The sequence below is a fragment of the Ostreococcus lucimarinus genome, chromosome 3, assembly GCF_000092065.1.
Source record: "Ostreococcus lucimarinus CCE9901 chromosome 3, complete sequence".
NCBI classification, from domain to species: domain Eukaryota; kingdom Viridiplantae; phylum Chlorophyta; class Mamiellophyceae; order Mamiellales; family Bathycoccaceae; genus Ostreococcus; species Ostreococcus sp. 'lucimarinus'.
The window spans coordinates 902,587-923,280 of NC_009357.1; the positions used below are offsets into that span (position 1 = coordinate 902,587).

A 20,694-nucleotide genomic window follows, 5' to 3' on the forward strand; every position below is an offset into this window, starting at 1 on the left:
TGTCGGATGTGTTCTCTGAGATAGATGCGAGGAACGGCGACGATGAGGAGCGACGCGTGTTCGTCCAGTACGCGAAGCACGCTGCCGCATCGGGCCACACGCGCGTCGTCGTTTCGCAGCTCATCGCGCCGGGGCTGGTGTAGAGAGGAGGGAGTTTTAGAAGTAGAGAAATGTATTAATCACACGTCGCACGCACGCTCAAATTTTGATTTGAAACGCTTACTTGCCGAGAACCGTCTCGTTGAAGCGTTCGACTTCCTTGGCGGAGCCGATGCAGAGCGCGGTGCGTTGGTCAACGGTGTTGATTTGGACGTCCAAAACGGAGCCGCCGGTGACGCCGTCAGACGTCTTACCACCAGACTTTTCGACGAGCAAACCGAACGGCGCGGCTTCGAACGCGAGGCGAAGCTTGGCCGGGGATTTGGCGGAGGTCGGGTTGGAGAACACACCTTGGTTCTTGGTGAATTGCTGGTACACATCCGGGACGAGGCCGCCAGAGTAGCGGAGCGTGTAGCGTTCGTCCATGTAGTAGTCCAACAACTTCTTGTAGCCTTCGGTGTCTTGCGCGGCGCGCATGTTCGCCGGAGAGAAGATCTTGGAGGTTTCGTTGATCTTAATGTTCATGCGGGAGCAGATCCACGGCTCGAAGGAGCCGTCCGGAAGTTGGCAACCCTCCGGCGTGCAGCCGTAGGAGAATTCGTAGACGCCGTCGTCGAGGGCGACGATGACGGTGGTACGCGGACCGTAAAGCGCGACGAGAGACGTGCGCTGGTCGCGGCCGGTGGCACCGAGCAAACCGTCGGCGCCAGTCCCGGAGGTCGAGTCCCAGATACCGATGATGGTACCGACGGCCCAGTTGTTGTCGACGATGGAGGAGCCGTCGAGCGGGTCCCAGCACACGGTGTACTCGCCGTTCGGGTTGCACTGCACAACTTCCGGCTCTTCTTCGGACGCACCGTACGCCACAGTTTCAGAGCTCTTCACGCAATCCCACATGAGGTTATCCGCGATCACGTCCACGGAAAGTTGCGCGTCACCAAAGGTGTTCGCGCTCCCCTCCACGGTGACGAGCGCCGAGCGCAACGCCTCGGTGATATCCGCGCAGCAATCGAGCATCTCGACAATCACCTTGCGCAACTTTTCGTCCGCGCAGTGCTTACCCAAGATGTTTTCAAGGCTCGGGTACGAGTCTTGCTTCTCCGTCGTCGTGTAGAACGACGTCGACGAGGCGCCGTATTCGTGCGCTCGCACGTCCCGGCGCACCGGCTTCGCCGCTTGGCGTCGCTTCGTCGCTTGGTGCGTCTTCGCGGAGCATCGCGCGCGCGTCGCCGCGTTCATCTGTCGTCGTAAAGATCCGCGTTCCCATCGTTCGTCAGTCGCCGCGCGTCCTCGCCGCCGTCTCCCGCCGCGCCGTCGCCGCGCCGCGCGCGCGTCGTCCCGCCGCCCCGATCGTCTCGCGCCCCATCGCGTCGCGTCTCTCGCCCCCGTCGACGCATCGCTCGCGCGCGCGCACCGTGGACATGGCGGACATGATCGAGTTCGAGTGTCTTCGCGCGCGTCGCTCGTGCGAGGCGCGGTGTGCGTCGCGCGCGCTCGCGTCGCGCGTCGCCGGCGAGTGGATAAGATCATTCGGTCCGTGTGTCGATTCGTGTCGATTCGTCTCACGTATGGGCAAACAGTGTACATATCGACGGCAGACGCGCCGACGCCGACGACGACGCGCGCACACGGCGACGCGCGACGATGTCGACGACGGCGCGCGCGACGGCGTCGGCGTCGGCGCGACGCGCGACGCCGGCGCGCGCGCGCGGCGCGACGCGAACGCGCGCGGTGCGCCGACGCGCGATCGCGAGACGCGCGACCGGGGACGGGACGACGCGCGCGGACGCGGACGCGGACGCGGACGCGGACGAGGCGGCGGCGGCGCGCGCGTCGAAGAAGTGGAAACCGAAACCGCTGCCGTCGACGTTCGGGGACGCGGCGTCGCCGAGAGCGCGGTCGCCGTTCGACGCGAAGACGGGGGCGACGTCGCCGTTCGAGAAGGCGCCGGGGACGTCGGCGTCGCCGTTCGAGAAGGCGACGAGCGACGGGACGGGTAAACCGGCGAGTCCGTTCGGGGCGGTGGCGACGCCGGTGACAGAGGGCGGGGCGGCGAGCGGGGACGCGACGACGACGCGCGCGAAGGCGGCGGCGAGCCCGTTCGGGGCGGCGGAGGCGCGGTCGCCGTTCGCCGCGGCGCCGGGCGCGGCGAAGAGCCCGTTCGGAGGAGCGAGCGCGGCGAAGAATCCGTTCAACGAACCGGAAGCCGCGCTGTACGGCGCGAAGCCGGTGGCGAAGAAGCCGGCGGTGAAGGTGGAAGAGAAGACGTCGTTTTTGGAGTCTTTGCCGCGACCGACGCTCGGGCAATTCTTCATCGTGTTCTCGTTCGTGACGATCATTTCTTTGATGCTCGGGACGTTTTGGGTCGTCGTCAACGCCGGTGGCGTGCACTTTAACGATTCTTAAGCCGAGCGCGACGTGCTCGCACTCATTTATCGCTCGCGTTGCTTTACATTATCCTTGTAGTCGGCAAATAGGTCACACATTCATCGTTTGTTTGTTTGTTCGTTTCTCGTTCATCGCGCGCTCAAGCGGCCTTCGAGGCAAAGCGCGCATACGTAGTCGAACGCATCGCTCGCCGTTTCGGGCGTTCGACGCAATCGCGGGTCGGAAAGAATGGCGGCGAGCCGCGAGCGCTGCGCCTCCAGCTGCCGAACGAAGCATTCGCGTTGGAGAGAGTCGAGCGAAAGCCGATGGAGCTCGAGCAACGCGCCTTGCAAGCGCTCGGAAGGCACGCGTCGAATCGCCGCCGTCAGTCGAAGTGTCTGCTCGGAAACCTCCCGCTCGATCGTGTTCGCTCGAAACGCGTGACGACTCGCTTCACCGTCCAAGGCTTGTGCTTCCGCGTCGACCCATCGTAGAAAACTCAAGCCGATCGTCTGCGAAGGCGTCGTTCTCGCGCGAGACGTTCGTGGAAGATTGGAAAGACGATACGTCAACATTCGTCGCCACACGTCGTCGTCATCGTCGCCTTGGTTGCATTCTTCGTCCTCATTCGTGGTGAAGGACGAAAAGTCGCCGAGCGCGTCGTGGATGCTGGCGCGCGCGCGCGGCGGAAAAATTTCAATTTCCCTCGGCGTCCACGCGGCTTCTTCGGGCGACGACGAATCTTCGTCGACGTCGCCGGATGAATGCAGCGTACCGAGCGATGACGGCTTCAACGACGAGACCGTTCGTAACGATTTCACGCCCGAACGCTCGGGCGTCACGCACGTCCGCGTCGGCGATTCGGAATCGGAGCTCTCGCTCAACGTCGCCGGATCGGCGCTCCGTCGACGCATGGCGTTCACGCGCCTCAGTTTCGGCGTCTCACCCCCCACGACGACGGCGCGGTGCAAACAATCACCGCCATCAACGCTCGCGTCATCGATCGCGCACGCGAGCAGCAAAGCCGCGCCCGAACTTTCCGAAGACGTGCGCGCCGACGCCGCCGATCCCGACGTCGTCGAGTCCAATCGCGCCGTCGCGTGCGCGCTCGACATCCGCCCGAGCGGCACCACCTCGAGCGCCTCGCCCATCGTCATCGTCACCGACCGATACTTCACGCGCGCGTCGTCGTCCAGATACGCCAACAGTTTCCTCGTCGCCGTCTCGTCGTCTTCCCCTCCCTCGCCGCCTCCGATCTCGAACCCGTTCTCGGCGTCCGCGCGCATCTCCTTCGCCGTTCTCTCCAACCGCGCCAGCGTCCCATCCCGTCGCAGCGCCTCGACGAAATCCTCCACCAACCCCTCGCTCGCGATTCCCTCGCGTTCGCGTTCGCTCGTCGCGCTCGTCGTCGTCGTCGACGCCCGCCCCGACGACGCGTCCTCGTCGTCGTCGCGCCCTCGTCCTCCCGTCTCTTCCTCAACTTTCACTTTCGCCTTCGTTTTCGCCCGTCGCGTCGTCTTTCGCGCGCGTCGCGCGATAAACCTTCGCCACGCGTCGCGCGCGCGCGTCATGTCGCCGCGCGCGCGTCGTCGCGCGCGTCGGTGCCGTCGAGTCGAGCAGTGTCGACTTTCGATCGACATCGATCGACATCGATCGACGTTCCGTCGATCGATCGATGGTCTCGATCGATGGTCTCGATCGATGTTACTCGAATGAACACGGACCGCGTCCTCGCCCGGTCTCCGGGCGGCGCGCCGTCGCGCGCGCCGCGGAAGGACGCGCGCGGCGACGCGGCGCGCGGCGACGCGGCGCGCGGCGAACGTCGCGGGGCGACATCGCGCGCGCGGCGCGGCGCGGCGAGGCGCGAACGGACGCGAACGGACGACGCGAGAGACGCGGTGATTTCGAAACGCGCTTCGACGGAAACGGAACGGCGCGACGACGCGATGGCGCGCGACCCGAGGGAGATGACGGGAGAGGTGGCGCGCGTCGTCATCGGTGGGGACGTGTTCCAGGTGAACGACGCGGTGTTGGTCAAGGCGCCGGGGGCGAACGAGCGGTACGTGGGGCGCATCGTGAGCGTGGCGGTGGAGAACGGGGCGGTGAAGGCGCGGTTGTGCTGGTATTATCGACCGCAAGAGACGCGAGGGGGACGGAAACGGTTTCACGGGGTGAAGGAGTTGTTTTCGAGCGATCACTACGATTGGGTGAGCGTGAACACGATCGATGCGAAGTGCGAGGTGTGGTCGCTGCGGGAGTATCAAGAGCTCGAGGCGGTGACGGAGTTTGATTTTTACGCTCGGTTTTTGTATCGAAGCTCGCGGGGGGAGTTCCGACCGGAGAAGGTGCCGGTGTTCTGTAAGTGCGCGGAGCCGTATAATCCCGATCGGTTCATGGTCGAGTGCGATCAGTGTAACGATTGGTTCCATCCCGAGTGCGTCAACGAGACGAAATCCAGCGCTTCGCAGCTCGACGTTTGGCGGTGTCCCGACTGTCGATTGAGCAAGATTACGGGCGAGGTTTGAAACGCGAAATGAGCGCATCGAATAATTGAATGTACAAATGAAATCGCGCGCGCGGCACCGTCGCTGAGCACGCGACGGGCGCGCGACGCGAACTTATAGCAAGACGGCGCCGTTCACCCTTAGATAATTCGAGTAGCACGAAGCAACTCCATCGCTCGATTAGCACCCAGCACACCACCGAAAAATGGCACGTCTGAAATATTCTATCGCTATATCACAATGAATCCGTGCGTCGATCGCCGTCACTACTCGTAACCTTCGCCGATTTCGATGCCTGCGTCGATGAGTGCGTTCCCAGTCGCTTTCATTCGCGCGGCGAACTTGCACGCCGCGCGGAGCTTTGCCATGCGCAAACGCTTCAAAAGCTGCTTGGCGAGGTGCGCCACGCGAGGGTTGCGCGAGTTTTGCAAATAATCAACCACCTTAGTGCCGTCCTCGACAATCATGATGGACTGATTTCCGGGCGATAACATCAAGTTGGATAACGCGGTGATGGCGGCGGTTTCCGAGCGCACGTCCCCGGTCCGAGCGAGCTGAATGATCCATTTTAACGCCCCTTGCTTGCAAAAGCGCTCACCGTTTGGCTCGTACAGCGCTAATTCTGCGATCGCGAGCGCGGCGAACCGCTTTACTTCCTGCTGCGGACTGCGCAACATGAAGATGCACGCCTGAATGGCGCCCGTTTTTCCGGCGAGCGCGCGCAAATCGAAATTCGACGCCAAATTTTTCAACCCGAGCGCGGCGACTAATTGCATCTCCGCCATATCGATTCGTTCCGACGTGTTCATCGCAATCGTGCAAAACAACTGAATGGCGCGATACTTGACGAGCGTCTCGCGCAAATCCTTGTTGCGCGCCATGTGCGCGATGACGAGCGCCGCCGCCAGCTTCCGAGCCGGAATCTTATCTCTCGAGAGTTCGAACAAAAAAGGCACGTAACCTTTTTTCTCCATCAAATTACTAAATTCGTCGTTCATCGCCAAACGCGCGATGGCGATGAGCGCCCACTTCTCCGTGTCCGTGTCGTCCGTCTTATCGACGAAGTCGAGAAAGTTTTTAATCAATTGCTCCGGCGCCTTCGCGCTCATCAGCGACGCCACCTCGGGATCATCCGCGATTCTCGCGAACGTCACCACGCAATTTCTTTTAACCCTCACCCCTAACCCCTTTTCCGTGATCAGCGCCGTCATGCTCTTATCCAGCCCCTCGTCGCTCGCTAAAAACCGCGTATCGTCGTGATTCACCAGCGTCGTCAGCGCCCCGCTCGCCGCCACCGCGCGCTCTTTATCTTTCCCCTTGATCGTCGCCACGCACAGTTTAAACATCTCCTTCGTCGCCAGCGCCGTCGCGCAATCATCGTGCAGCGCCAGCGTCTGCACCAGCCCGAACGCCGCGATCTGCGCCTCTCGCTCCTTAAACTCGCACAGCCGCGGCAGGCTCTCCCTCAGAAACGTCCCGCGCGTCCTGTGCGTCAGCTTCCCCCACGTCGTCTCCACCTCTCCCGCGATCGCCGCTCGAAGCGCGCGCATCTGTCGCAGCAAGCGTCGCATCTTCCCCGTCGATCGCTTCCATCCCGCGATGTCGTCCATCATCGCGTGCACCTTGGCGTCCGTCATCGCTTCGTCCACCGTCTCGCGCGCGCACGTCACGAACGCGATGAACGCGCGCACCGCGCGCACCATGCGACGCCGCGCCACGCGCATCGCGAGAGTCTAACTAGCGTTCGTCTTTCAGCGTTCTGTGCGTGTCCGCGTTCTGTGCGCATCCGCGTCGCGCGGTGCCGACGCGTCGATCGTAACGGTCGAACGAAATCGCGAAATCGACGCATCGCGACGCGACGACGCGATGTGGACGACGCGGGAGATCGACGGCGTCGCGCGCGCGCTTCGCGAGGTCGCGGACGCGCTCGCGGAGGCGTCGAGCGAGGCGAAATCGAGGGACGCGCGACGCGCGCGCGACGACGACGACGACGACGATGGACCGGCGCTCGGCGCGGTGAGAGGGGCGACGCTGGCGGGGAACTGCGCGGTGAAGCTGCGAGAGGCGCTCGAACGCGTCGAGGCGCACGCGGGGGAGGCGTTTCGGGACGTCGAGGGCGCGACGAAGGCGGCGGCGAGAAGGAAAGCGAGGGGAGGGGAGGCGGGGGAGGGGGACGACGACGACGGGGAGGACGACGCGTTCGAGGATATGTTCGATAAGGATGGGAAACCGCGGCGGGGGAGCGCGCCGAGGCGGGGACACACGCTGCCGGGGATGAGCGACGCGCTCGGGGAGCTGCGCGGAGTTTTGCAAAAGGTGGGCGTGAAGAGCGCGGCGGCGGCGGCGGAGGCGGCGGACGATCCGACGAGCTCGGGCGCGGAGGCGGATGGCGAGGCGAGCGAGGTGGAGAGCGAGCGACGCGCGGTGCGCGAACCCGTGGTCGCGGCGCCGCCGCCGGCGAAGGCGGAAAAACCGCAGTGGATGGTTGAGTTGGCGGCGAAGAACGCGGCGAAGCGCGCCGCGCAAAACTCGAGCGACGCGCGATAGCTCGAATCGCGAACGCTTTGCGTGTCTAAATTCCACCGCTATCTACTAATGTTCTACTGCCTGTACTAATTTTGTTTCGCGTTGGCGTTCACGAACGGCGAGAGCGCGCTCGAAAGCCAACGCGCGGCGTCTTCGTCGGCGCATCGCACGACGATCGACGTCGGCGTCGCCGCGTCTTCGCCGCGGAAAGTCTCATCGACGTCGTGGAATGATTGATCCTGTTCTCGATGCATCCACCCGAACGCGAATCCATACGCTCGAGCGAACACGCTTTGCGTCTGTGCGAGGGACACGCGCGTCGATCGCTCCGCTCTCGCGGCGTACACGGAGACGCGATTCCCGTCGCGAAGGACGCCGGAGATGTCCACAAATCTCACGCTCGAGCGCACGTACGGCGCGTTGACGTCCGATCGATGAACGACGAGCAGTTTCCCACCCGTCAAAACACACATATCGTGCGACGGCCACATCAACGAAGCGGTGGCGACGAATCGTTCTCGTTTTTCGCTCGAAGCGAGTTTCGCGAGCGTCTCCCTGCCGATGGCCTCTATGAGATGGTACGGCCGTATGGGGTCCATGTATGACGTGGGAAGCGGGCGACGCGGGCGCATGTACTCCCCTTCGAACGTTTTCGCCGCCGTGAAAAGTCGAAGTCGCCTCGCGCTGAGCTCGGCGCCATCCAGAGCGGCGGCTAAAACGCGCGTCAACGCGCTCATCAAGCCGATGACGGAGCCTTCAACCAACCCTCTCACGCCGGCCAGTTCCAGGCCATGCAGTGGTCCATCGATGACATCGAAGACGACGCGACCGACAGTGTCAAATATGCGCGCCACAAACGTCACCGTCGCCTGCTTCTCGAGATCTTCGACCGTGCCGAGTCTTCTCGGTCGAAGCGAAAATCGCCGACTGGCTTGGGCGACTTCCAGCGCTTCGAGCCAACCATCGACGACGTCACGCGCTTGCGATAGCGCCGTCTCTCCAGAATGCGCAAACGCAGCTGTGAGTGCCATTATTACTCGTGGCAACGCGGTTGTCGCCGAACCTTGATGCATCTCATCGAAAGCTTCGATGATTTCATCCCAAAGCCGGCGCGGATCGCCGAGTAAGGAGTTATGCGCCCAAAGAGAACCGGCGACGATGACGGCTTCCCTAGCGAAATGACGCGCGGCCATCATGCTGACATCTGCCGCCATGAGTGACGGCTGGTTCATGTGAAAGCCTCGCAGTCGCAAATTCGCGCGATCAACGCCGGCCAACGCTCGTACGGCGACCGGTAATCCGGGTAAACGAGAAAACGACAGGACGAGCTCGACATCGTTTATGATGAGTTCTTGTAAGTATACGGACGTAAGCGCGCCCACAGTTTCGCCTTCCAAGCTGCGCTTACGTGCACCGTTCGCTTTTATCGTCGGTTTCGCAGGAGGCAAGAGCAACTCTGCGTGACGGACGCACGGCGCGATGGCGCGCGGCACGGATTCAATCAATTCATCGTGTAAATCGACGAATGCTGGCGCCAAATCAACCTTCAACGAACGTATGACGGGTAAACCATTCAACTTCTGCACCCGTCCGTGCACCTGCAACTCGAGTGCCTCTCGGGCGCTTTGATGCCGCTCGGGTATGGCTAACACGATTGGTCGTTTCGCTTTGCTGCTTGTGTGATCGACTCGTGCGCTGTGCACGCGGACGGCGCTCTTGAACTCGGAACCGTCCGCGAGCACCTTCACCGTAATACCACTCACGCGTCCGTACAGCAACTCTTCGTGTCCATGGATCGCACTCACACCAATCCAACCACACTTGAACGACACGTTGACGGGGGCTCCGGGGCGTTGGGGCGTCTTCGTCGATAGTCGCGGGCGCTCGGGCGTATCTGCGACGCGACTGCTCAGCGCGTCTTCAATGATGACAGAGCACATCGGTCCCTCTCTCGTTACCATCACGCGCAAGCACCGCTTGTCTGTCGTCACCACGCTATACGACAGAGTGCGAGTGATGTCAAGCGAAATCGGTTCGCCCAACGAAAGATCGCCGTACCCAATGACGAGCGCGCGAGGAAGAGACGAGTCTTCAATCAGTCGCTCTTCGCTCTCCTTGGGCGCGAGCGTCGCGCGCGCATCATCGGCACCGAGCTGGTGATACCAGATTGACGCGTTCGAGTGGTTCTCGATGGAATGCATTCCGAGCGCGCCGTCGATCTCAGTCGGCCGCGCGATGCGAATGTCAAACGTTCCGTCGTCGTTTTCTAGAATCGAGACCGTGATAGTTTCCGTGTGCAACGTACTATCTCCGCCGAGGTGACGCATCTTCAGTATAGAAGCAGTATGCTCAGGCACATGCACTGGCTTAGACCATTCGAAAACTCCCTTCTCCGGTCTGAACATGATCACTTTGGGCACCTTGGAGCGCATGTCAAACCAACGCAGCGGCGTCGCCGAGCGGGGCTGCAACAAATCCACGCTCTCCGTGCCGCCGTGTCGGATCCAAACGGCTTCGTCTAGCGTACTTTTGATGAGAAACTTTGGTCGTATCATGATCTTTGCCGTCTTGCACAATTTATCGGTCGAAACCATGGAAGCAGTCACGACGAATACATGCTCGCAAACATCTGAGCCGGCGTCTGAGGGTAGCCTGATTTCAATCGGCAGACCCGTCGGATCGATCCTAAAAGGGCGACTCCACGCGCTTGAAGACTTGAGCCGAATACGAATCCGTGGACGCCGTTTGATTGACTTGCGCCAATGCGCTGAACTACCGAGAACGGTCGCGCGTTGATCCAGTGAATCCTCGTCGTCGACGCCGTAGTCCACGCCGTGGTCCGTCGATACCGTCTGGCGTCCGGGCGTTGATGGCGTGAGAAGCGTGACCGAATCGGCATTCAATCGCAACGACGACTGTCGCATCAACAACGGGCTTGTTTGTGACAACACATTCGTCGAAGAACTCATACGTCGAAGAGACGGCAAAGCTTGATTCTGCGCAAGTCGAGCGAAAGGAGAAGCCGGCGCCGGGGGAGTCTCAAAGTTCTCAGCGTCTTCTATGAAGAGACGGTTCGGAAGCGGTGAGTTCGTTCCTTGGCGTTCTGCATCGGGGTTTGACTCGAAAACTTCGATTTCACTCTGCACAGACTCCTCCATCTCAGTGCCATAGAGCATGTCTTCGAGCACGATGGCGCAGGATGTTGAATTCAGCACGACGAGTGGCGCGGCGCAGTACAAGGTCCGTGACTGCGTCGCTTCATCGATGTAAAACGTAAAGCGCAAGGAAACGGCTTGTGAAGACGATTTGTCACCTCCGTCGTGAATCCTTTTCGTATCTCGATCAACATGGTAAATCTCACCGTTTGCCTGACACTTGGCGTTTTTCAAAGCCATCGTGTATTCCGGCACGACGAGCTCTTCGCACGGCGCATATCCAACGATTTGTGCAGATACCGAAGCAGACCAAGTGGGGTGAGAGGCTGTGAATAAAGTCGACTCACCCGGATTCACCACATGTGACTCTATGCGCGCATCATGGCCAAATGCATTCCTAGCGCGGCAAGTGACCACCATCTGCAGCGGTAGCGTGTTGACAAATTTCAGCGGCGCGCTCAGCGCCAGCTGCACGCGTTTGAGTGTCTCGTCGCGAGTCACCGTGAACGCACACGTGTACGGATCAGACGAAGCAATACTATGTTCTTTCGTCACCGAACAAAGCGATGCCTCGATAGCATCTTCTTTCGCGACCAAATCAGAAAACGCGACAAAGGTACTCCAATTGTGACGACGTCGCCAGAACGCGTCCCCAAAGGGTGAGCGTGGAGTGGCGTTGGTTTTCGAACGATGGAGCGGGCTGAGGAAAGGTGACCCAGCGGAAGCTTCAGAATCATCCACCTCATCCACGGAGATTTCTCCAAAATCTTCATCCGGCGACACCACGCGCCATTGCACGTTTTTAGCTAAGCGCAGGGGTATCGGAAGCCACACACTTTCGCCGGGAAGTATCGGGCCGAAAATCGTCGCCGGCAGCGTCGCACTTTGCTGAAAGCACATCACGATCGGGGCGTTCGTGCCATTCAAAATTGCGACGTCCGAACGAAGCAATAGTTCATATCGATTCACCTTGTTCGAGCAAGGGCCGATCTCCGCGATGACACGCGCGCAGGAACCGTCCACCATCTGTGCTTCGTATTCCAGCAAGCTCGTCTCCTCGCCAATGGTGTCGAGAGAAATTGCCTCGTCTATGTCGACCTGGATGTCTTCAAATTCGAGCGACACGTGAGGAACGCGTTCTTGCGTCGATTCCGATCGATGGCGCACGCTCGCGCCGTCATCTTCATCGTCATCATTGATCGGCGATGCCCAGTACGAGGCCCCTCGCTCTATGACGCGGTTGGTTTTGCACGCACGATTTTCCTCGCGCCGCTCAAAGTGCATAACGTTTGTGTCACCCGCGATAGTTTTACCCGCCCCGGCGGACGTGATTTCGCCACCACGAACTAACGTGAGCGCATAAGCGACGTTGAATCCAGTGGCGTTCGTCATCTGATAAGTGCAAGGTCCAAAAGTCGTCGACTGTTCGAGATCCGCGATGGGCGCTTGCGCCGCTTGCGCGATGATTTGCGTCTTGAGAAGCGCTTCGACGACACTATGCGACATTGTTATTTCGATCCCAGCCGCAACGTTGATGTTGACACTCTCAAATAGAAACTCTGGCGTGAGCTTGATTGACGTCGAAACGCGCATGGGTTCAAGAATGGGTTCCCAAGCCGCTTTCACTGGATGCAAGTAGTCCATCTCTACATCCATCGATGCGCTTCCATCCACGCCAGAGCTCGAGCTCTTAACATCAACACGCGCGTCCGTCATCATGACTTGCAAAACTGGCACAACGATGTGGACCTGTGCGTGTTCCAGGCACGCACTCATGGACTCTACGTTGATGGAAAGATCGAACTCGTGTGGGCTTGAACTCGAGGGCAATTGATCATACGCCTCTATGGCGTTCAAAGTTGCCGGTTGCGCGAGGATCAGCGCCGAAACTTCTTGTATCAAGTGTAAAGAAACTTCGTTTGCGCGTGCGCGCATCTCATGTACAGTAACGTCCATTTTCGGCACGACTTTGCGCGCAAAGTGTTCAGGAGATGTGGGCGGCAAAGTCATTCTACTCGAAAGTCCAATAACTTCGGCGAGCGTAAACATGATTGATGAACCTTCGAGATCATCTTCATCCTTGCAGTATCCTGTCTCAAGCGTGAACTCATCCAGTGTGAACGTCGCATTGACGCAAGATCCCGCAGTGAACTCATTCAAAGTACCCGATTGCCGAGTCTTCAAACGTACGATACGCAGCGGCGCATGGCGCTCGCTCTCTGAACGCCAAGGTAGTTGTACTGTCCAAGTTTCCGTGCGAAAGTTCGCAGACACGAGAGTTAAAGACAAAGGTGATATCGATGGTGCAGATGTCGTTGTCGACGCGGTCAACACAGGCATTGCCTGTCTCACGCCATGCAAGACACTCGTTCCCGCAATGATGTACGGCGCGTTGAACTCGACATCGCCTTTCCCAATGAGCAACTCGGACTTTACTGAGCCTTGGGCGTACATGGCATCCATTTTGACAGCCGCACCGGACTCACTCGATATATGAAGCAACGTCGTCGGGTGTTCGATACTTTTGCGTGTGCAAACTTGCAGATCAATAGAGTCCACTCGTAATTCAGCGAGATGGCCGTCTTCTCGCGGACTCGCGCGCCCCGTCACGTCGAAAAACGTCAACGAAATTTCATCCGCTTCTCTAGCGCTCAACCTGATTCGTTTCACATTCACGTCGACGGAAGGAATTGAAAACACTTTGGCGTCAGTGATCCCAGGAGAAGCTATAGGTGAACTCTTAGTCAGAGAGGGCATCTTTGGAATCGATTCCGAGACGACGACCAGTCGCCGCACGTCTGTGGGGGTAATTTCAGCGCCAATACTCCCCACCTGCACCTTCGCCGCGTTTGAGGCGCTCCCGAAAGAATGAGTAAAATGTACATCCTCGACATCGAGTAATGAAGTAGAAAACTCGGCGTTGAGAATAGAGAGTAACATTCTAGGGAGCTCAAGTTCCACGTGCGAGGCATTGCCTCGAATCTCCATGGCACGCGTCGTGAGCGCAACCGCTTCCTTTTCGCCCGACTCTTCAAAGAGCTTGAACGACATGGGTTCAATGGAGCCGTGTAAAAATAGTGACAACGAGTCTGCGATATCGAACGTCGCTACACAACTCCACGCCCTGTCGAACTCACCACGGACGGAACGACTCTGAATAGGGCTCGCGACGTGCAGACGTTCACCAAAGAACTTCTTGACGTCTTTCGTAAGGCGGGCAAACTCTGATAGCGTTTCGAGTACATTTTGCGTAACTCTTACGTCGATGGCTCCCAATTCGATCGTACCCGCGATTCGTGCGCAGACGTGAGCTTTCAGTATAGAGTCCTTCGGCGAGCAACGCACAATTTCTGTTTGCGCCGAATCAGCGTCCATGTGCACGCCAGATACCGTACCTACGCTTGATTTCATCCTCCAATCGTCGCTCGAACCCTTCGTGGCGATACTGATGTCCGTGACCGTGTAATGCATTCGGCCTGATGCGCTATTCAAATTCAGCGCGATCTTTTCTAAGTTGAATCGAAGCCCAGAATCCACGGCGAAGGGCGTCGAACTCGCAGTTGTCTGTACAGAGACGTCTGCAAAGGCTTGGACCACGTGAACCACCGCCGCGACGCTTACCGGATCGAAGTTGAGTTCGATCGGTTCCAAGTCTACCATCGTCACATCGGAATCGAATATTGTCGCATCGTTCACGACAGTAAGTTTCACTCCTTCAGCTATAGCAGCGGAGGCGTTTGCCGCGGTCATCCACGCGCCGTCGACGTGTGCGAAACTACGAGTTTGCAAAACAAATTCAGACAACTCTTCCAGGGCGCGCCACGCTTCCTTTGCATCGTAAGCATAATCCATCATCGCTGAAGCTTCGTCTACCAATCGATCAAACGATCCATCATCGCGTGATCGCGAACCGTTTTCCTGGCAAAAGACAATCTTTTCCGCGCCAAACGCCAACGCAGCCGACGTCTCCACATCGATCGATGGCGGTGCAGTTTGAGCGGGTACGACAAGTAAGGGTGAATCGATCTCAACGAGCACAGGTATCGCTTGTATCCCGTCGCCAAGGAGCTTGATCATCTTCAACCTGCACTCTGGCGAGCGATTGTTCAACCCCAAAGTCGCTCTTCGTAGTGCTTGCCAGTAAGGTCCATCTCTGATACTCGCGAAACCCGCGAGCACTTTGGCCGTTGACGGTCGAATAGCCATACCGTGTGGCGCCATCTTCACGTGCACGTTTACGAGCACGTCCAGCGTCGCGCACGCACTCGGATTCAACTTGATCGTAACCGCTCGCTCGCCATCAGTTTCTCGAGACCAAATCATATCCTCAGCAACACCCGAGCTCGAGTCCTCAGCGTGCACGCGATCGACGTGTATCTGCGTCTCACTGACGACACCTTCGTCATCGGCGAAGAGAGCACCATGCGCCAGTGATATGTTATTCGCCGTGAACCGTAATCGATTCTCCGCCGCGTCTCGAATCGTCATCGAGACGCCGGGAATCTCCACAGATACTTCTGGCTCAAAGTCACCGACTGATTCTGATGCCGACGCATATTTTGATGACACGTTGACATAGTTGTAAGCTTTGGAGATGTAACTCGTGCTCTTGGCATAGAGATAGCTCGTGAGACTCGTTGACGTCTGTTTTGACTCTGGCATTCTTCTTATCTGCTCCGCGGTCTCCTCCGCATCATCGCCGCTGGTGTCGAATATATCCGCGGCGCTGTATGACGAGTGATACGAAGGAAACATGCTATCCATCATATCATCTTCTGTCTCTTGAAGACTCGCCACCTTGCGCTCGACAAGCGATGTGATGAGCTCAACGTCATCCGCCGTGAGCCTCGTCTCAAACTTTTGTAAATGTTCAGGCATCGTGATTCTCTGCCCACGTTTGCGCTCGACGCACACCTCGACGTACGCCTCGAGCTGTGAGCGCCCATGTCTAAGTCTATCTAGCATTCGAGCGCGATGGTGCTCTCCGCGCGGCACCGTCGCCCTGACGGCGTATCTCCACCAATCGACGGGATTCTTCGTCTTTGGTCTACGTTCGCCGTGCGCTCTTCTCTTCGTCCACATATCAATCTCATCGCGCACCAAAAGCAACATCTGCGCCTGCGAAGCGCTAATATTCGTTTCTAGAACGTCTCGAACGTCTATCTTCGCGACGTATTTCGATGCCTTCGGGCGAAGGAATCTCGCGCGCCGCGCGCGTTTGCGCAAGTGCACGTCCATTCGCACGCGACCGTTCGGTCCCACGACATCGTGCTGCCCCGACGTCTCACCATCATCCACGATGAGCGACAGTCCTGTTATTTCGACGCGCTTCATCGCGTCTCCGCTGAACGACGCGTCGCCCGCGTCGTCGTCGTGCTCGGAAGTCTTTGTTTTCTTTCGCTCTGGCTCGCCGTCGTTCGCGTCCTCGTCATCCTCCGCTGACCGAGCGCTCGACGTCTTCCCTACGCTCTTCATCGTAAACCGCTCGATGCTTCCTCGCAATCGCCCGACGTCACCCTCCCGCCCCGAACCCGTCGCCTTCGTCGCGTACGTCGCGCTCGCGCGTCGACACTCCACCGATAAACGCTCAAACGCCGCCGCGAACCACGCGTTGGACCACGCCGACCCTTTCACCATCTCTCGCGCGTGCGTCTCCATCGCGCTCGCGATGTGTTCCATCGCTTTCTCCCTCGCGTCCCGTCGTTCGCGCAGCGCATCCGAGTCGACCCCATCACCCGAGTCGTCTTCGTCTTCTTCGTCGTCGTTCGGCGCCTCCGCCTCGACGTCGACGCCTTCCACGCGCACCCGAAGCGTCTCCTCTCGCTTCCCGAACACCGCGTAGTGCACGTCGATCGTCTCGATGCGCACTCGCGTGAGTTTTATCCCCAGGTTCAGCTCGCGATTGAGCGCGTCGCAGTTCACGGACACGTTTCGCAGCGAAAGTTTTCGTCGCAGCAGGGCGATGCGCAGGGTGTCGGAATTGACGCCGTCGAGGTAGCGATTGAGCGCGCGCGCGAGCAAAGGCGCGAGTATGGTGTGCGCGCCGATCATGTGCGTCGATCGTGCGCCGCGCGCGCGGCGCGTGCGGCGCGTGCCGCGCGTGGCGCGCGAGAGAATGACGAAAGCGAAAAGTTCGTTGGTCGAGCGCGCGACGCGACGGGACGGGACGGGACGCGGCGATGGAATAACATGAATGAATTACATCACGAAGGCACGGGCACCGCGCCTGGGACGCGCTCTGCGTCTTCGTCTCCGGGCGCCAACGCCTCGTCGATCTCGCGATCGCTCACGGGCGGCGGCGATTTGCCCTTGGCGACGTCATATCCTTTGCGGCGCTCGCGCGGCGCGGGACCGGTGGATACGATGGAGTACGCGGCGTTTAAGACGTCGTATCGCGACGTCGTGAGCGTGCGGTTGGCGAACACGGCCGCACTGAGTCGTTTGGTGAAATCACCGCCGGGCATTTTATCGCCCTCGTCGATGTCGATGTCTTGCATGCGAACGTCGAACGCGTTGTCCACCAAAGTCAACGCGTAGTCGGCTTGCACGACTTTACTCGTCGGCCCGTTTCCTCGCAATTCTCCCGTGCGCACGATGGTGAACGTCCATCCATCCGCGACACCGCCCGGTTTCACCGTTTTCGCCGCGCGGCGGCGTATCATGTCCTCGCACGCGACGCAATCGTCCAACGGCGCGCCGCCTCGAAACGTCTTGCGATTCATATACTTGAACGGATCGACGTCTCGCCGTTCGACGCCGATTCTCGACATCAACACCACGCGCCGCAATCTCGGGAACCGACCGCCGTCGATCGCCTCACAAAACGTCTCCACGCACGCCTTGAGCTTCTTCGAGCTCTCCTCCGCGAATATCACGCACGTCGTTCGCTCGCGCGTCGCCGTCTCGCCTCCCAGCGTCTCCCCGAGCTCCGCCGTCTCCACCCCTTGTTCGTCGAGCATCTCCAGCGTCTTCGCGTGCGGGTACACCAGCGTCGTCGATCGCACGTCTCGCGGATTTCGCACGCCCTCGAACGCCTCGCGCGGCAGCGCCGCGACGACGCGCACGTCGCTCGACTTTTCGTTTCGCTTCAGCTCGACCGCCGACGTTTGCGCCAGCCGTTCGAGCGCGCCGGTGACGACGACGACGTCGCGCGCGGCGTCGAGCGCGCGCGGCGAGACGCGCGCGCGTCGCGGCGTCGAGCGCGCGTCCCGCGCGCGTCGCGACGACGCGCGCGGCGTCGCGGTCGACGGCGCGCGGCGCACCGACGCCATCGCGCGACGCAATGGCGACGCGCGTCGCCGGCGCACCGCGCCCGCGCGTCGTCGCGCGCGCGTCGCGACGCGCGACCGTCGCGCGTTCGAGCGACGGCGCGTTCGACTGCGCGCACTGGCCGCGGTGCGCGGGATGCGTCGACGTCGACGCGCCGCTGCGACCCGAGGCGGAGGCGCGCGCGCGCGCGTACTTTGCGTCGCTGGACGCGCGCGCGGGCGAGACGGGCGAGACGCGCGAGACGCACGAGACGTATCGCGGACGCGCGACGCGATGGCGCGTCAAGGCGAAGCTCGCGGCGCGCGCGCACGAGGGCGAGACGCGACTGGGGCTGTTCGCGCGAGGCTCGCACGCGCTGGAGCCCATCGACGACGCGAGCGGGTGCGCGGTGTCGGCGATCGCGGTCGAAAGAGCGATGGCGCTGGTGCGAGAGGTGTGCGCGTCGATGGATGTGAAAGGGTACGACGAAACGACGGGGAACGGGGAGCTGCGGTACGCGCAAATCGTGGCGCAGACGAGAACGGCGGGACAGTGGGACGCGGCGAAGGACGAAGACGCGCGAGCGGCGATTTCGTTGGTGTGGAACGCGCGGAAGATGACGCCGCGCGCGATGGCGGTGTGCGAGGAAATCGCGCGAAGGGGTGGAGATTTCGTGCACGGGACGTGGGTGAACGCGCAAGACGCGCGAAATAACGTGATTTTTAACAACGACGGGTGGCACCACGCGACGGGCGAGCGAGAAACGCACTCGTACACGCCCAACGGTGCCAAGGTGTTTTATCTGCCGGGAAGCTTCATGCAAGCCAACGCGGAGGCGTACGGAGAGTTGCTCAAGCGCATGCCGCGACACGTGCCGAAGAACGCGCGCGTCGTCGAGATGTACGCCGGCGTCGGCGCCATTGGTTTTTCGCTTCTGACGAACGACGCGCTCGGCGTGAAGAGCTTGCGATGCGTGGAATCGTCGAGCGCGGTCGCCGAAGCGTGGGAACGCACGCGTGGCGAGTTACCAGAAGATTTGCGAGGTCGAGCAAGTTTGCAAGTCGAAAAGGCGGAGCGCATCGCCGTCGAATCGACGAAGGATTGCGACGTTCTCATCGTCGACCCGCCTCGAAAGGGACTCGACGCCAAGCTGCGCGCCGTGCTCACCGACGTCGATGGTCTGAGCGATGACTTGCAAACTTTGCTTTACGTGTCGTGCGGATTTGAATCATTCATGCGCGACTCGGACGAGTTATTGGCGAGCGGCGTGTGGCAAATCCGTCATCACGAGAGCTTCGTGTTCTTCCCAGGCACGAATCACATCGAAATCTTTGCCGTGTTTTCGCGCACGCCTTATTAGAGTGTAGTCGATTAGAACGGTCCTTAGCTAGGCCTAGCTAGTTGTAGCGATTAAGTAGTTTTACTCCTCCTTCCTTGGGGGAAGAATGAATATGTTTGAGTGCATCCCGAGACATCCCGTGACTTGCGCGCAAAGCGTCGCGCTTCGGTGAAGCAACAAAAATAACGCGGCGCCGAGGAGGATGCCGCCGATGAACATGTTGCCCGCGGGCACAAATGTCGTCATGATCATGATGAACCCGCTCAACCAGTTGAACAGCGGCCAATCGGGGTCTGAAACGCGCAGGCGCATGATGCTCATCTCGGCTTCGGCGAAGAGAAGCATGCTCGTGGCGTGCGCCAACGCCAAGTTTGGCGCAAAATACAAGCACACGCCGTGAAACAACTCGTTGACGATGCAAAACAACGCAATACGCGTCGGATTACGATGCTTTGGCCAGTGTGGTGGCACTTCTTTTGCCGTGACGGTGCGATAAAACGTCATCGCGCGAGATCGCACGCCGAACAACGCCCCGCCGTCGACGAGCAGGCGCACCACGCCTCGCTCGCCGATGATGGGTAGAGTGATCGTAAACGCATTCATCGCGTCGCTCCCAACGAATCCGAAGACAATCATACTTATTTGCAACAGGATCTGCATCTCTTGCACGTCAAAAGCGGTGTTCACAGGTAACAATCCCGTGTACGTGCTCGAAACCGTGTCGACGGCGAAAAAAATCCGGCTCGACGTCATCATCATCACCGCGAACGCTCTCGCCGCGGGCGTCGCGATACCGACGGCCAATAAATCAACGAAAATAATCCCGTACACGCACGTGCAAATCGCATCGCATCCGTGATCGACGACTTCTCCCAACGGCGACCCGCTCTTCGTTCGTCTCGCTTGCTTACCGTCGATGCCGTCCGCCGTCTGATACGCAAACATTAAAACAGCGCTCACCGCGTACATCCACGACGGCGCGGTGTGCGCCAGCACTGGCGTGTGCGTCCAATACAACGCGTACGTCACCATCACCAACATTAATCCGCCGAACGTCAACGCGTTCGGCGCCACCCACAGCGGACACCACCGTTCGACGACGTACGTCCACCATCGCTCCAAAAACAGCTTCTCAAACGACGTCGACGGCGGTGATGTATACTTGTACGAGTGCACCTGCGCGCACGTGCGCTCGGACGCGCCCACGTGCGCGCGTTTCGCTTCGCGCTCATTTTTTTGGGCGTAGCACACCAAGTCCTCGTTCGACCCATCGTGTCCACCGCGCGTCAGCACATCGAGGCGCGCGCGTCGAACGGCGGCGATCGGCATCGCGGCGGCTTTCGATCTTCGCGTCCGCGTCGCTTCGGGTCCGCGCGCGCGACGTCGGCGTCGTCTTCTGCCGTCGCGTTCGGCGGGACTCTCGTCGTTCCAGTGTCAACGAGATCTCATCGCGCGC

General features: G+C 60.1%; 10 protein-coding genes across 10 annotated transcripts; 4 read left to right on the forward strand and 6 right to left on the reverse strand.

Annotated features, from left to right (window-relative positions):
• Window positions 1–225: 225 nt before the first annotated feature.
• OSTLU_4189 (predicted protein) lies at window positions 226–1,179 on the reverse strand (the record flags this gene model as incomplete). Its single annotated transcript, XM_001417052.1, has 1 exon — window positions 226–1,179. A coding segment is annotated over one exon (954 nt), but the record flags the coding sequence as incomplete, so codon positions are not given.
• A 564-nt stretch (window positions 1,180–1,743) lies between these two features.
• On the forward strand, window positions 1,744–2,505 carry OSTLU_30874 (predicted protein; the record flags this gene model as incomplete). Its single annotated transcript, XM_001416757.1, has 1 exon — window positions 1,744–2,505. One exon carries the CDS (start codon window positions 1,744–1,746, stop codon window positions 2,503–2,505), a length of 762 nt encoding a protein of 253 aa, XP_001416794.1.
• Window positions 2,506–2,615: 110 nt separating this feature from the next.
• On the reverse strand, window positions 2,616–4,037 carry OSTLU_14819 (predicted protein; the record flags this gene model as incomplete). The annotated part of the gene is made up of 1 exon (XM_001417053.1): window positions 2,616–4,037. The coding sequence occupies one exon, from the start codon at window positions 4,035–4,037 to the stop codon at window positions 2,616–2,618; it is 1,422 nt and encodes a 473-aa protein (XP_001417090.1).
• A 396-nt stretch (window positions 4,038–4,433) lies between these two features.
• EBP3501 (predicted protein) lies at window positions 4,434–4,991 on the forward strand (the record flags this gene model as incomplete). Its single annotated transcript, XM_001416758.1, has 1 exon — window positions 4,434–4,991. One exon carries the CDS (start codon window positions 4,434–4,436, stop codon window positions 4,989–4,991), a length of 558 nt encoding a protein of 185 aa, XP_001416795.1.
• A 245-nt stretch (window positions 4,992–5,236) lies between these two features.
• On the reverse strand, window positions 5,237–6,607 carry OSTLU_30877 (predicted protein; the record flags this gene model as incomplete). The annotated part of the gene is made up of 1 exon (XM_001417054.1): window positions 5,237–6,607. One exon carries the CDS (start codon window positions 6,605–6,607, stop codon window positions 5,237–5,239), a length of 1,371 nt encoding a protein of 456 aa, XP_001417091.1.
• A 571-nt stretch (window positions 6,608–7,178) lies between these two features.
• On the forward strand, window positions 7,179–7,517 carry OSTLU_30878 (predicted protein; the record flags this gene model as incomplete). The annotated part of the gene is made up of 1 exon (XM_001416759.1): window positions 7,179–7,517. The coding sequence occupies one exon, from the start codon at window positions 7,179–7,181 to the stop codon at window positions 7,515–7,517; it is 339 nt and encodes a 112-aa protein (XP_001416796.1).
• A 57-nt stretch (window positions 7,518–7,574) lies between these two features.
• Window positions 7,575–16,702, reverse strand: OSTLU_30879 (predicted protein; the record flags this gene model as incomplete). Its single annotated transcript, XM_001417055.1, has 1 exon — window positions 7,575–16,702. The coding sequence occupies one exon, from the start codon at window positions 16,700–16,702 to the stop codon at window positions 7,583–7,585; it is 9,120 nt and encodes a 3,039-aa protein (XP_001417092.1). The 3' UTR covers window positions 7,575–7,582.
• Window positions 16,703–16,854: 152 nt separating this feature from the next.
• OSTLU_30880 (predicted protein) lies at window positions 16,855–17,922 on the reverse strand (the record flags this gene model as incomplete). Its single annotated transcript, XM_001417056.1, has 1 exon — window positions 16,855–17,922. The coding sequence occupies one exon, from the start codon at window positions 17,920–17,922 to the stop codon at window positions 16,855–16,857; it is 1,068 nt and encodes a 355-aa protein (XP_001417093.1).
• An 11-nt stretch (window positions 17,923–17,933) lies between these two features.
• Window positions 17,934–19,259, forward strand: OSTLU_24318 (predicted protein; the record flags this gene model as incomplete). The annotated part of the gene is made up of 1 exon (XM_001416760.1): window positions 17,934–19,259. The coding sequence occupies one exon, from the start codon at window positions 17,934–17,936 to the stop codon at window positions 19,257–19,259; it is 1,326 nt and encodes a 441-aa protein (XP_001416797.1).
• Window positions 19,260–20,048: 789 nt separating this feature from the next.
• On the reverse strand, window positions 20,049–20,405 carry OSTLU_8198 (predicted protein; the record flags this gene model as incomplete). The annotated part of the gene is made up of 1 exon (XM_001417057.1): window positions 20,049–20,405. A coding segment is annotated over one exon (357 nt), but the record flags the coding sequence as incomplete, so codon positions are not given.
• Between the last annotated feature and the right edge of the window lie 289 nt (window positions 20,406–20,694).